General features: G+C 55.2%; 1 protein-coding gene across 1 annotated transcript in view; it reads left to right on the top strand.

Annotated features, from left to right (window-relative positions):
• CELSR2 (cadherin EGF LAG seven-pass G-type receptor 2) overlaps window positions 1-12314 on the top strand; it is a 71212-nt gene that overhangs the window by 28435 nt on the left and 30463 nt on the right. The window contains 2 exon segments of the mRNA XM_075613979.1: window positions 6167-6349; window positions 6516-6629. Of these exon segments, the coding sequence (XP_075470094.1) occupies window positions 6167-6349; window positions 6516-6629 (297 nt within the window).

Genomic DNA, 12314 nt, shown 5'->3' with positions numbered 1-12314 from the left:
TACAGACACTTGTGCACACACACTGACTCGCAGCAAGTGTATAACACACACACATTGCAGGTATAGACACTTGTACACACACACTGACTCGCAGCAAGTGTATAACACACATTGCAGGTACAGACACTTGTGCACACACACTGACTCGCAGCAAGTGTATAACACACACATTGCAGGTACAGACACTTGTGCACACACACTGACTCGCAGCAAGTGTATAACACACACATTGCAGGTACAGACACTTGTACACACACACTGACTCGCAGCAAGTGTATAACACACACATTGCAGGTACTGACACTTGTGCACACACACTGACTCGCAGCAAGTGTATAACACACACACATTGCAGGTATAGACACTTGTACACACACACTGACTCGCAGCAAGTGTATAACACACATTGCAGGTACAGACACTTGTGCACACACACACTGACTCGCAGCAAGTGTATAACACACACATTGCAGGTACAGACACTTGTACACACACACTGACTCGCAGCAAGTGTATAACACACACATTGCAGGTACTGACACTTGTGCACACACACTGACTCGCAGCAAGTGTATAACACACACATTGCAGGTACAGACACTTGTGCACACACACACTGACTCGCAGCAAGTGTATAACACACACATTGCAGGTACAGACACTTGTGCACACACACTGACTCGCAGCAAGTGTATAACACACACATTGCAGGTACAGACACTTGTGCACACACACTGACTCGCAGCAAGTGTATAACACACACATTGCAGGTACAGACACTTGTGCACACACACTAACTCGTAGCAAGTGTATAACACACACATTGCAGGTACAGACACTTGTGCACACACACTGACTCGCAGCAAGTGTATAACACACACAGTGCAGGTACAGACACTTGTGCACACACACTGACTCGCAGCAAGTGTATAACACACACATTGCAGGTACAGACACTTGTGCACACACACTGACTCGCAGCAAGTGTATAACACACACATTGCAGGTACAGACACTTGTGCACACACACACTGACTCGCAGCAAGTGTATAACACACACATTGCAGGTACAGACACTTGTGCACACACACTGACTCGCAGCAAGTGTATAACACACACATTGCAGGTACAGACACTTGTGCACACACACTGACTCGCAGCAAGTGTATAACACACACATTGCAGGTACAGACACTTGTGCACACACACTAACTCGTAGCAAGTGTATAACACACACATTGCAGGTACAGACACTTGTGCACACACACTGACTCGCAGCAAGTGTATAACACACACAGTGCAGGTACAGACACTTGTGCACACACACTGACTCGCAGCAAGTGTATAACACACACATTGCAGGTACTGACACTTGTGCACACACACTGACTCGCAGCAAGTGTATAACACACACATTGCAGGTACAGACACTTGTGCACACACACACTGACTCGCAGCAAGTGTATAACACACACATTGCAGGTACAGACACTTGTGCACACACACTGACTCGCAGCAAGTGTATAACACACACATTGCAGGTACAGACACTTGTGCACACACACTGACTCGCAGCAAGTGTATAACACACACATTGCAGGTACAGACACTTGTGCACACACACTAACTCGTAGCAAGTGTATAACACACACATTGCAGGTACAGACACTTGTGCACACACACTGACTCGCAGCAAGTGTATAACACACACAGTGCAGGTACAGACACTTGTGCACACACACTGACTTGCAGCAAGTGTATAACACACACATTGCAGGTACAGACACTTGTGCACACACACTGACTCGCAGCAAGTGTATAACACACACATTGCAGGTACAGACACTTGAGCACACACACACTGACTCGCAGCAAGTGTATAACACACACATTGCAGGTACAGACACTTGTGCACACACACTGACTCGCAGCAAGTGTATAACACACACATTGCAGGTACAGACACTTGTGCACACACACTGACTCGCAGCAAGTGTATAACACACACATTGCAGGTACAGACACTTGTGCACACACACTAACTCGTAGCAAGTGTATAACACACACATTGCAGGTACAGACACTTGTGCACACACACTGACTCGCAGCAAGTGTATAACACACACAGTGCAGGTACAGACACTTGTGCACACACACTGACTCGCAGCAAGTGTATAACACACACATTGCAGGTACAGACACTTGTGCACACACACACACTGACTCGCAGCAAGTGTATAACACACACATTGCTGGTACAGACACTTGTGCACACACACTGACTCACAGCAAGTGTATAACACACACATTGCAGGTACAGACACTTGTGCACACACTGACTCGCAGCAAGTGTATAACACACACATTGCAGGTACAGACACTTGTGCACACACTGACTCGCAGCAAGTGTATAACACACACATTGCAGGTACAGACACTTGTGCACACACACTGACTCGCAGCAAGTGTATAACACACACATTGCAGGAACAGACACTTGTGCACACACACTGACTCGCAGCAAGTGTATAACACACACATTGCAGGTACAGACACTTGTGCACACACACTGACTCGCAGCAAGTGTATAACACACACATTGCAGGTACAGACACTTGTGCACACACACACTGACTCACAGCAAGTGTATAACACACACATTGCAGGTACAGACACTTGTGCACACACACTGACTCGCAGCAAGTGTATAACACACACATTGCAGGTACAGACACTTGTGCACACACACTGACTCGCAGCAAGTGTATAACACACACATTGCAGGTACAGACACTTGTGCACACACACACACTGACTCGCAGCAAGTGTATAACACACACATTGTCGGTACAGACACTTGTGCACACACACTGACTCGCAGCAAGTGTATAACACACACATTGCAGGTACAGACACTTGTGCACACACACACTGACTCGCAGCAAGTGTATAACACACACATTGCAGGTACAGACACTTGTGCACACACTGACTCGCAGCAAGTGTATAACACACACATTGCAGGTACAGACACTTGTGCACACACTGACTCGCAGCAAGTGTATAACACACACATTGCAGGTACAGACACTTGTGCACACACACTGACTCGCAGCAAGTGTATAACACACACATTGCAGGAACAGACACTTGTGCACACACACTGACTCGCAGCAAGTGTATAACACACACATTGCAGGTACAGACACTTGTGCACACACACTGACTCGCAGCAAGTGTATAACACACACATTGCAGGTACAGACACTTGTGCACACACACACTGACTCACAGCAAGTGTATAACACACATTGCAGGTACAGACACTTGTGCACACACACTGACTCGCAGCAAGTGTATAACACACACATTGCAGGTACAGACACTTGTGCACACACACTGACTCGCAGCAAGTGTATAACACACACATTGCAGGTACAGACACTTGTGCACACACACACTGACTCGCAGCAAGTGTATAACACACACATTGCCGGTACAGACACTTGTGCACACACACACTGACTCGCAGCAAGTGTATAACACACACATTGCAGGTACAGACACTTGTGCACACACACACACTGACTCGCAGCAAGTGTATAACACACACATTGCAGGTACAGACATTTGTGCACACACACTGACTCGCAGCAAGTGTATAACACACACATTGCAGGTACAGACACTTGTGCACACACACTGACTCGCAGCAAGTGTATAACACACACATTGCAGGAACAGACACTTGTGCACACACACACTGACTCGCAGCAAGTGTATAACACACACATTGCCGGTACAGACACTTGTGCACACACACACTGACTCGCAGCAAGTGTATAACACACACATTGCAGGTACAGACACTTGTGCACACACACACACTGACTCGCAGCAAGTGTATAACACACACATTGCAGGTACAGACATTTGTGCACACACACTGACTCGCAGCAAGTGTATAACACACACATTGCAGGAACAGACACTTGTGCACACACACTAACTCGCAGCAAGTGTATAACACACACATTGCAGGTACAGACACTTGTGCACACACACACTGACTCACAGCAAGTGTATAACACACACATTGCAGGTACAGACACTTGTGCACACACACTTACGCAAAATTTGCGGCGGATAATGCATTTTTTTGCATTAGCCGCCGTTGAAAAACTCGTCCGACGGAAAGCGGAACGTCATAAAGCGAGGACTACCTGTATATAACACACACACACACTGACTCAGAGCAAGTACATAACACACACACGGCCTTGCAACAAGTACGGTACATAACAAACACACACCCTAACATATGCACAAATATATAGGTGTATATCTATATGTATCTTATACACACACAAATATGTATAATTTCCTTTACATGTAAAATGAGCGTGTGTGTGTGTGTGTGTGTGTGTGTGTGTGTGTGTGTGTGTGTGTGTGTGTGTGTGTGTGTGTGTGTGTGTGTGTGTGTGTGTGTGTGTGTGTGTGTGTGTGTGTGTGTGTGTGTGTGTGTACACGCGCATGCTATACACACTGATACTGTACCTGTAAGCACACATTCCCCAGTGCTGGGGGGCCCTCTGCTGGGCGCAGTGTGTATAACGTTTTAAAGGTCTGTCTGTAGAGGGCACTGTCAGGATCACACATTACTTACAGTCTGTAATCCCATGACCTGACTCACTAACTGCTCAACTCTTTACTTCCACCTGTCTCTCTCCTTTCCCTGCTCCCCCCTCTCTCCTTCCCCCGCTCCCCCCTCTCTCCTTCCCCCGCTCCCCCCTCTCTCCTTCCCCCGCTCCCCCCTCTCTCCTTCCCCCGCTCCCCCCTCTCTCCTTCCCCCGCTCCCCCCTCTCCTTCCCCCGCTCCCCCCTCTCTCCTTCCCCCGCGCCCCCCTCTCTCCTTCCCCCGCGCCCCCTCTCTCCTTCCCCCGCGCCCCCCTCTCTCCTTCCCCCGCGCCCCCCTCTCTCCTTCCCCCGCTCCCCCCTCTCTCCTTCCCCCGCGCCCCCCTCTCTCCTTCCCCCGCTCCCCCCTCTCTCCTTCCCCCGCTCCCCCCTCTCTCCTTCCCCCGCTCCCCCCTCTCTCCTTCCCCCGCTCCCCCCTCTCTCCTTCCCCCGCTCCCCCCTCTCTCCTTCCCCCGCTCCCCCCTCTCTCCTTCCCCCGCTCCCCCTCTCTCCTTCCCCCGCTCCCCCCTCTCTCCTTCCCCCGCTCCCCCCTCTCTCCTTCCCCCGCTCCCCCCTCTCTCCTTCCCCCGCTCCCCCCTCTCTCCTTCCCCCGCTCCCCCCTCTCTCCTTCCCCCGCTCCCCCCTCTCTCCTTCCCCCGCTCCCCCTCTCTCCTTCCCCCGCGCCCCCCTCTCTCCTTCCCCCGCGCCCCCCTCTCTCCTTCCCCCGCCCCCTCTCTCCTTCCCCCGCGCCCCCTCTCTCCTTCCCCCGCGCCCCCTCTCTCCTTCCCCCGCGCCCCCTCTCTCCTTCCCCCGCGCCCCCTCTCTCCTTCCCCCGCGCCCCCTCTCTCCTTCCCCCGCTCCCCCTCTCTCCTTCCCCCGCTCCTCTCTCTCCTCCCCCCGCTCCCCCTCTCTCCTTCCCCCGCTCCTCTCTCTCCTCCCCCTTCCCCCCTCTCTCCTGCCTTCCCTCCCTCTCTCTCTCCTGCCTTCCCTCCCTCTCTCTCTCCTGCCTTCCTCCCTCTCTCTCTCCTGCCTTCCCTCCCTCTCTCTCTCCTGCCTTCCCTCTCTCTCCTTCCCCTCGCCTCTCCCACCTCCCCCCGCCCCTCCCACCTCCCCCCTCCCCCCTTCTCTCTCCTCCCCCTCCCCTCTCCCCCTCCTCCCCCTCCTCCCCCTCCCCTCTCCCCCTCCTCCCCCTCCCCCTCCTCCCCCTCCTCCTCCTCCCCCTCCCCCTCCTCCCCCTCCCCCTCCTCCCCCTCCCCCTCCCCTCTCCCCCTCCTCTCCCTGCCCCCCACTCATCACTCCCTCACTCTCCTTCCCCCTTTCTCTCTCCTTCCACCCGCCTTCGCTCTGCTCCTGTCTCCCCCCCTCCCCCCGTTGCCCCTTTCCCTCTCCCATCTCCTTCCACCCCCTCCTTCCCTCTCTCTCCCCCACCCCCTCCTTCCCTCTCTCTCCCCCCCCTCCTCTTTTCCCTTTCATCATCTCTCTCTCTCTCCCAGATGAGTGAAGGGACTCCTCTCTTATCTCTGCATGGTTCTGGCAGTCTCCTTTCCTCCATGCGCCTCCCCCACATGAAGCTGAATGATGGAGTTTGGCATCACATAGCCCTGGAGGTTCAGAGCGACCCGTCAGAGCCAAGGACCCAGCGCCTCCTCCTCACTGCCGACTACGGGCAGGACCAGGTACCACAATCTCCACGCACCCCTTTATTAACTCCCAATTATTGGGGTCAGTGACACCGCTCTCCAATAGAATAAGCGGGCGTCTCACACGTGGGATTCCTGGAAGTTATTAGGCTGTCACTTCTTCCCTGTACGTGACCTTTAACCCATTGTCTCTCCTCAAAAGGTCAAAGTTGATTTTCCCAGTGACCTCCTTGGATCCATTCTGCACAACCTCAGTGTTGGGGGCGTGGCCAGTGAAGGGGGCGGAGTCCTTCAGGGATTTCGAGGGTGTATACAGGTGAGGAGAGGGTGGGGGTGTTGTGTTATACCAATGCTCCGCTCTCTGCTCTGCAGGACGCGCACCAGGGGGCTCCCAGCATTCTGCGCTGCAGGGAGTACGTGTGGGAGCGTTTCCCTCTCTGCGGTGTTATAGTAACGCTGCGCTGCAGGGAGTACGTGTGGGAGCGTTTCCCTCTCTGCGGTGTTATAGTAACGCTGCGCTGCAGGGAGTACGTGTGGGAGCGTTTCCCTCTCTGCGCTGTCTCTGCGGTGTTATAGTAACGCTGCGCTGCAGGGAGTACGTGTGGGAGCGTTTCCCTCTCTGCGGTGTTATAGTAACGCTGCGCTGCAGGGAGTACGTGTGGCAGCGTTTCCCTCTCTGCGCTGTCTCTGCGGTGTTATAGTAACGCTGCGCTGCAGGGAGTACGTGTGGGAGCGTTTCCCTCTCTGCGGTGTTATAGTAACGCTGCGCTGCAGGGAGTACGTGTGGGAGCGTTTCCCTCTCTGCGGTGTTATAGTAACGCTGCGCTGCAGGGAGTACGTGTGGGAGCGTTTCCCTCTCTGCGCTCTCTCTGCGGTGTTATAGTAACGCTGCGCTGCAGGGAGTACATGTGGGAGCGTTTCCCTCTCTGCGGTGTCTCTGCGGTGTTATAGTAACGCTGCGCTGCAGGGAGTACGTGTGGGAGCGTTTCCCTCTCTGCGGTGTTATAGTAACGCTGCGCTGCAGGGAGTACGTGTGGGAGCGTTTCCCTCTCTGCGGTGTTATAGTAACGCTGCGCTGCAGGGAGTACGTGTGGGAGCGTTTCCCTCTCTGCGCTGTCTCTGCGGTGTTATAGTAACGCTGCGCTGCAGGGAGTACGTGTGGGAGCGTTTCCCCCTCTGCGCTCTCTCTGCGGTGTTATAGTAACGCTGCGCTGCAGGGAGTACGTGTGGGAGCGTTTCCCTCTCTGCGCTGTCTCTGCGGTGTTATAGTAACGCTGCGCTGCAGGGAGTACGTGTGGGAGCGTTTCCCTCTCTGCGCTGTCTCTGCAGTGTTATAGTAACGCTGCGCTGCAGGGAGTACGTGTGGGAGCGTTTCCCTCTCTGCGGTGTTATAGTAACGCTGCGCTGCAGGGAGTACGTGTGGGAGCGTTTCCCTCTCTGCGGTGTTATAGTAACGCTGCGCTGCAGGGAGTACGTGTGGGAGCGTTTCCCTCTCTGCGCTGTCTCTGCGGTGTTATAGTAACGCTGCGCTGCAGGGAGTACGTGTGGGAGCGTTTCTCTCTGCGGTGTTATAGTAACGCTGCGCTGCAGGGAGTACGTGTGGGAGCGTTTCCCTCTCTGCGGTGTTATAGTAACGCTGCGCTGCAGGGAGTACGTGTGCGAGCGTTTCACTCTCTGCGGTGTTATAGTAACGCTGCGCTGCAGGGAGTACGTGTGCGAGCGTTTCACTCTCTACGGTGTTATAGTAACGCTGCGCTGCAGGGAGTACGTGTGGGAGCGTTTCCCTCTCTGCGGTGTTATAGTAACGCTGCGCTGCAGGGAGTACGTGTGGGAGCGTTTCCCTCTCTGCGCTCTCTCTGCGGTGTTATAGTAACGCTGCGCTGCAGGGAGTACGTGTGGGAGCGTTTCCCTCTCTGCGCTCTCTCTGCGGTGTTATAGTAACGCTGCGCTGCAGGGAGTACGTGTGGGAGCGTTTCCCTCTCTGCGGTGTTATAGTAACGCTGCGCTGCAGGGAGTACGTGTGGGAGCGTTTCCCTCTCTGCGCTCTCTCTGCGGTGTTATAGTAACGCTGCGCTGCAGGGAGTACGTGTGGGAGCGTTTCCCTCTCTGCGCTCTCTCTGCGGTGTTATAGTAACGCTGCGCTGCAGGGAGTACGTGTGGGAGCGTTTCCCTCTCTGCGGTGTTATAGTAGCGCTGCGCTGCAGGGAGTACGTGTGGGAGCGTTTCCCTCTCTGCGGTGTTATAGTAACGCTGCGCTGCAGGGAGTACGTGTGGGAGCGTTTCCCTCTCTGCGGTGTTGTACTCCCTGCAGCGCAGCGTTACTATGTGTGGGCGCGTTTCTCTCTCTGCGGTGTTATAGTAACGCTGCGCTGCAGGGAGTACGTGTGGGAGCGTTTCCCTCTCTGCGGTGTTATAGTAACGCTGCGCTGCAGGGAGTACGTGTGGGAGCGTTTCCCTCTCTGCGGTGTTATAGTAACGCTGCGCTGCAGGGAGTACGTGTGGGCGCGTTTCTCTCTCTGCGGTGTTATAGTAACGCTGCGCTGCAGGGAGTACGTGTGGGAGCGTTTCCCTCTCTGCGGTGTTATAGTAACGCTGCGCTGCAGGGAGTACGTGTGGGAGCGTTTCCCTCTCTGCGGTGTTATAGTAACGCTGCGCTGCAGGGAGTACGTGTGGGCGCGTTTCTCTCTCTGCGGTGTTATAGTAACGCTGCGCTGCAGGGAGTACGTGTGGGAGCGTTTCCCTCTCTGCGCTGTCTCTGCGGTGTTATAGTAACGCTGCGCTGCAGGGAGTACGTGTGGGAGCGTTTCCCTCTCTGCGGTGTTATAGTAACGCTGCGCTGCAGGGAGTACGTGTGACAGCGTTTCCCTCTCTGCGCTCTCTGCGGTGTTATAGTAACGCTGCGCTGCAGGGAGTACGTGTGGGCGCGTTTCCCTCTCTGCGCTCTCTCTGCGGTGTTATAGTAACGCTGCGCTGCAGGGAGTACGTGTGGGAGCGTTTCCCTCTCTGCGCTGTCTCTGCGGTGTTATAGTAACGCTGCGCTGCAGGGAGTACGTGTGGGAGCGTTTCCCTCTCTGCGGTGTTATAGTAACGCTGCGCTGCAGGGAGTACGTGTGCGAGCGTTTCACTCTCTGCGCTGTCTCTGCGGTGTTATAGTAACGCTGCGCTGCAGGGAGTACGTGTGGGAGCGTTTCCCTCTCTGCGGTGTTATAGTAACGCTGCGCTGCAGGGAGTACGTGTGGGAGCGTTTCCCTCTCTGCGCTCTCTCTGCGGTGTTATAGTAACGCTGCGCTGCAGGGAGTACGTGTGGGAGCGTTTCCCTCTCTGCGGTGTTATAGTAACGCTGCGCTGCAGGGAGTACGTGTGGGAGCGTTTCCCTCTCTGCGGTGTTATAGTAACGCTGCGCTGCAGGGAGTACGTGTGGGAGCGTTTCCCTCTCTGCGCTGTCTCTGCGGTGTTATAGTAACGCTGCGCTGCAGGGAGTACGTGTGGGAGCGTTTCCCCCTCTGCGCTCTCTCTGCGGTGTTATAGTAACGCTGCGCTGCAGGGAGTACGTGTGGGAGCGTTTCCCTCTCTGCGCTGTCTCTGCGGTGTTATAGTAACGCTGCGCTGCAGGGAGTACGTGTGGGAGCGTTTCCCTCTCTGCGGTGTCTCTGCGGTGTTATAGTAACGCTGCGCTGCAGGGAGTACGTGTGGGAGCGTTTCCCTCTCTGCGCTCTCTCTGCGGTGTTATTGTAACGCTGCGCTGCAGGGAGTACGTGTGGGAGCGTTTCCCTCTCTGCGGTGTTATAGTAACGCTGCGCTGCAGGGAGTACGTGTGGGAGCGTTTCCCTCTCTGCGGTGTTATAGTAACGCTGCGCTGCAGGGAGTACGTGTGGGAGCGTTTCCCTCTCTGCGGTGTTATAGTAACGCTGCGCTGCAGGGAGTACGTGTGGGAGCGTTTCCCTCTCTGCGGTGTTATAGTAACGCTGCGCTGCAGGGAGTACGTGTGGGAGCGTTTCCCTCTCTGCGCTGTCTCTGCAGTGTTATAGTAACGCTGCGCTGCAGGGAGTACGTGTGGGAGCGTTTCTCTCTGCGGTGTTATAGTAACGCTGCGCTGCAGGGAGTACGTGTGGGAGCGTTTCCCTCTCTGCGGTGTTATAGTAACGCTGCGCTGCAGGGAGTACGTGTGCGAGCGTTTCACTCTCTGCAGTTTTATAGTAACGCTGCGCTGCAGGGAGTACGTGTGGGAGCGTTTCCCTCTCTGCGCTCTCTCTGCGGTGTTATAGTAACGCTGCGCTGCAGGGAGTACGTGTGGGAGCGTTTCTCTCTCTGCGGTGTTATAGTAACGCTGCGCTGCAGGGAGTACGTGTGGGAGCGTTTCCCTCTCTGCGGTGTTATAGTAACGCTGCGCTGCAGGGAGTACGTGTGGGAGCGTTTCCCTCTCTGCGCTGTCTCTGCGGTGTTATAGTAACGCTGCGCTGCAGGGAGTACGTGTGGGAGCGTTTCCCTCTCTGCGGTGTTATAGTAACGCTGCGCTGCAGGGAGTACGTGTGCGAGCGTTTCACTCTCTGCGCTGTCTCTGCGGTGTTATAGTAACGCTGCGCTGCAGGGAGTACGTGTGGGAGCGTTTCCCTCTCTGCGGTGTTATAGTAACGCTGCGCTGCAGGGAGTACGTGTGGGAGCGTTTCCCTCTCTGCGCTGTCTCTGCGGTGTTATAGTAACGCTGCGCTGCAGGGAGTACGTGTGGGAGCGTTTCCCTCTCTGCGGTGTTATAGTAACGCTGCGCTGCAGGGAGTACGTGTGGGAGCGTTTCACTCTCTGCGGTGTTACAGTAACGCTGCGCTGCAGGGAGTACGTGTGGGAGCGTTTCCCTCTCTGCGCTGTCTCTGCGGTGTTATAGTAACGCTGCGCTGCAGGGAGTACGTGTGGGAGCGTTTCCCTCTCTGCGCTGTCTCTGCGGTGTTATAGTAACGCTGCGCTGCAGGGAGTACGTGTGGGAGCGTTTCCCTCTCTGCGCTGTCTCTGCGGTGTTATAGTAACGCTGCGCTGCAGGGAGTACGTGAAGGAGCGTTTTCCTCTCTGCGCTCTCTCTGCGGTGTTATAGTAATGCTGCGCTGCAGGGAGTACGTGTGGGAGCGTTTCACTCTCTGCGGTGTTATAGTAACGCTGCGCTGCAGGGAGTACGTGTGGGAGCGTTTCCCTCTCTGCGGTGTTATAGAAACGCTGCGCTGCAGGGAGTACATGTGGGAGCGTTTCACTCTCTGCGGTGTTATAGTAACGCTGCGCTGCAGGGAGTACGTGTGGGAGCGTTTCACTCTCTGCGGTGTTATAGTAACGCTGCGCTGCAGGGAGTACGTGTGGGAGCGTTTCCCTCTCTGCGCTGTCCCTGCGGTGTTATAGTAACGCTGCGCTGCAGGGAGTACGTGTGGGAGCGTTTCCCTCTCTGCGCTCTCTGCGGTGTTATAGTAACGCTGCGCTGCAGGGAGTACGTGTGGGAGCGTTTCCCTCTCTGCGCTCTCTCTGCGGTGTTATAGTAACGCTGCGCTGCAGGGAGTACGTGTGGGAGCGTTTCCCTCTCTGCGCTGTCTCTGCGGTGTTATAGTAACGCTGCGCTGCAGGGAGTACGTGTGGGAGCGTTTCCCTCTCTGCGCTGTCTCTGCGGTGTTATAGTAACGCTGCGCTGCAGGGAGTACGTGTGGGAGCGTTTCTCTCTCTGCGGTGTTATAGTAACGCTGCGCTGCAGGGAGTACGTGTGGCAGCGTTTCCCTCTCTGCGCTGTCTCTGCGGTGTTATAGTAACGCTGCGCTGCAGGGAGTACGTGTGCGAGCGTTTCCCTCTCTGCGGTGTTATAGTAACGCTGCGCTGCAGGGAGTACGTGTGGGAGCGTTTCCCTCTCTGCGCTCTCTCTGCGGTGTTATAGTAACGCTGCGCTGCAGGGAGTACGTGTGGGAGCGTTTCCCTCTCTGCGCTCTCTCTGCGGTGTTATAGTAACGCTGCGCTGCAGGGAGTACGTGAAGGAGCG

This window comes from Ascaphus truei, chromosome 9 (assembly GCF_040206685.1).
Source record: "Ascaphus truei isolate aAscTru1 chromosome 9, aAscTru1.hap1, whole genome shotgun sequence".
Taxonomy (NCBI): Eukaryota; Metazoa; Chordata; class Amphibia; order Anura; family Ascaphidae; genus Ascaphus; species Ascaphus truei.
This window is presented reverse-complemented; position numbering and strand designations above follow the sequence as displayed.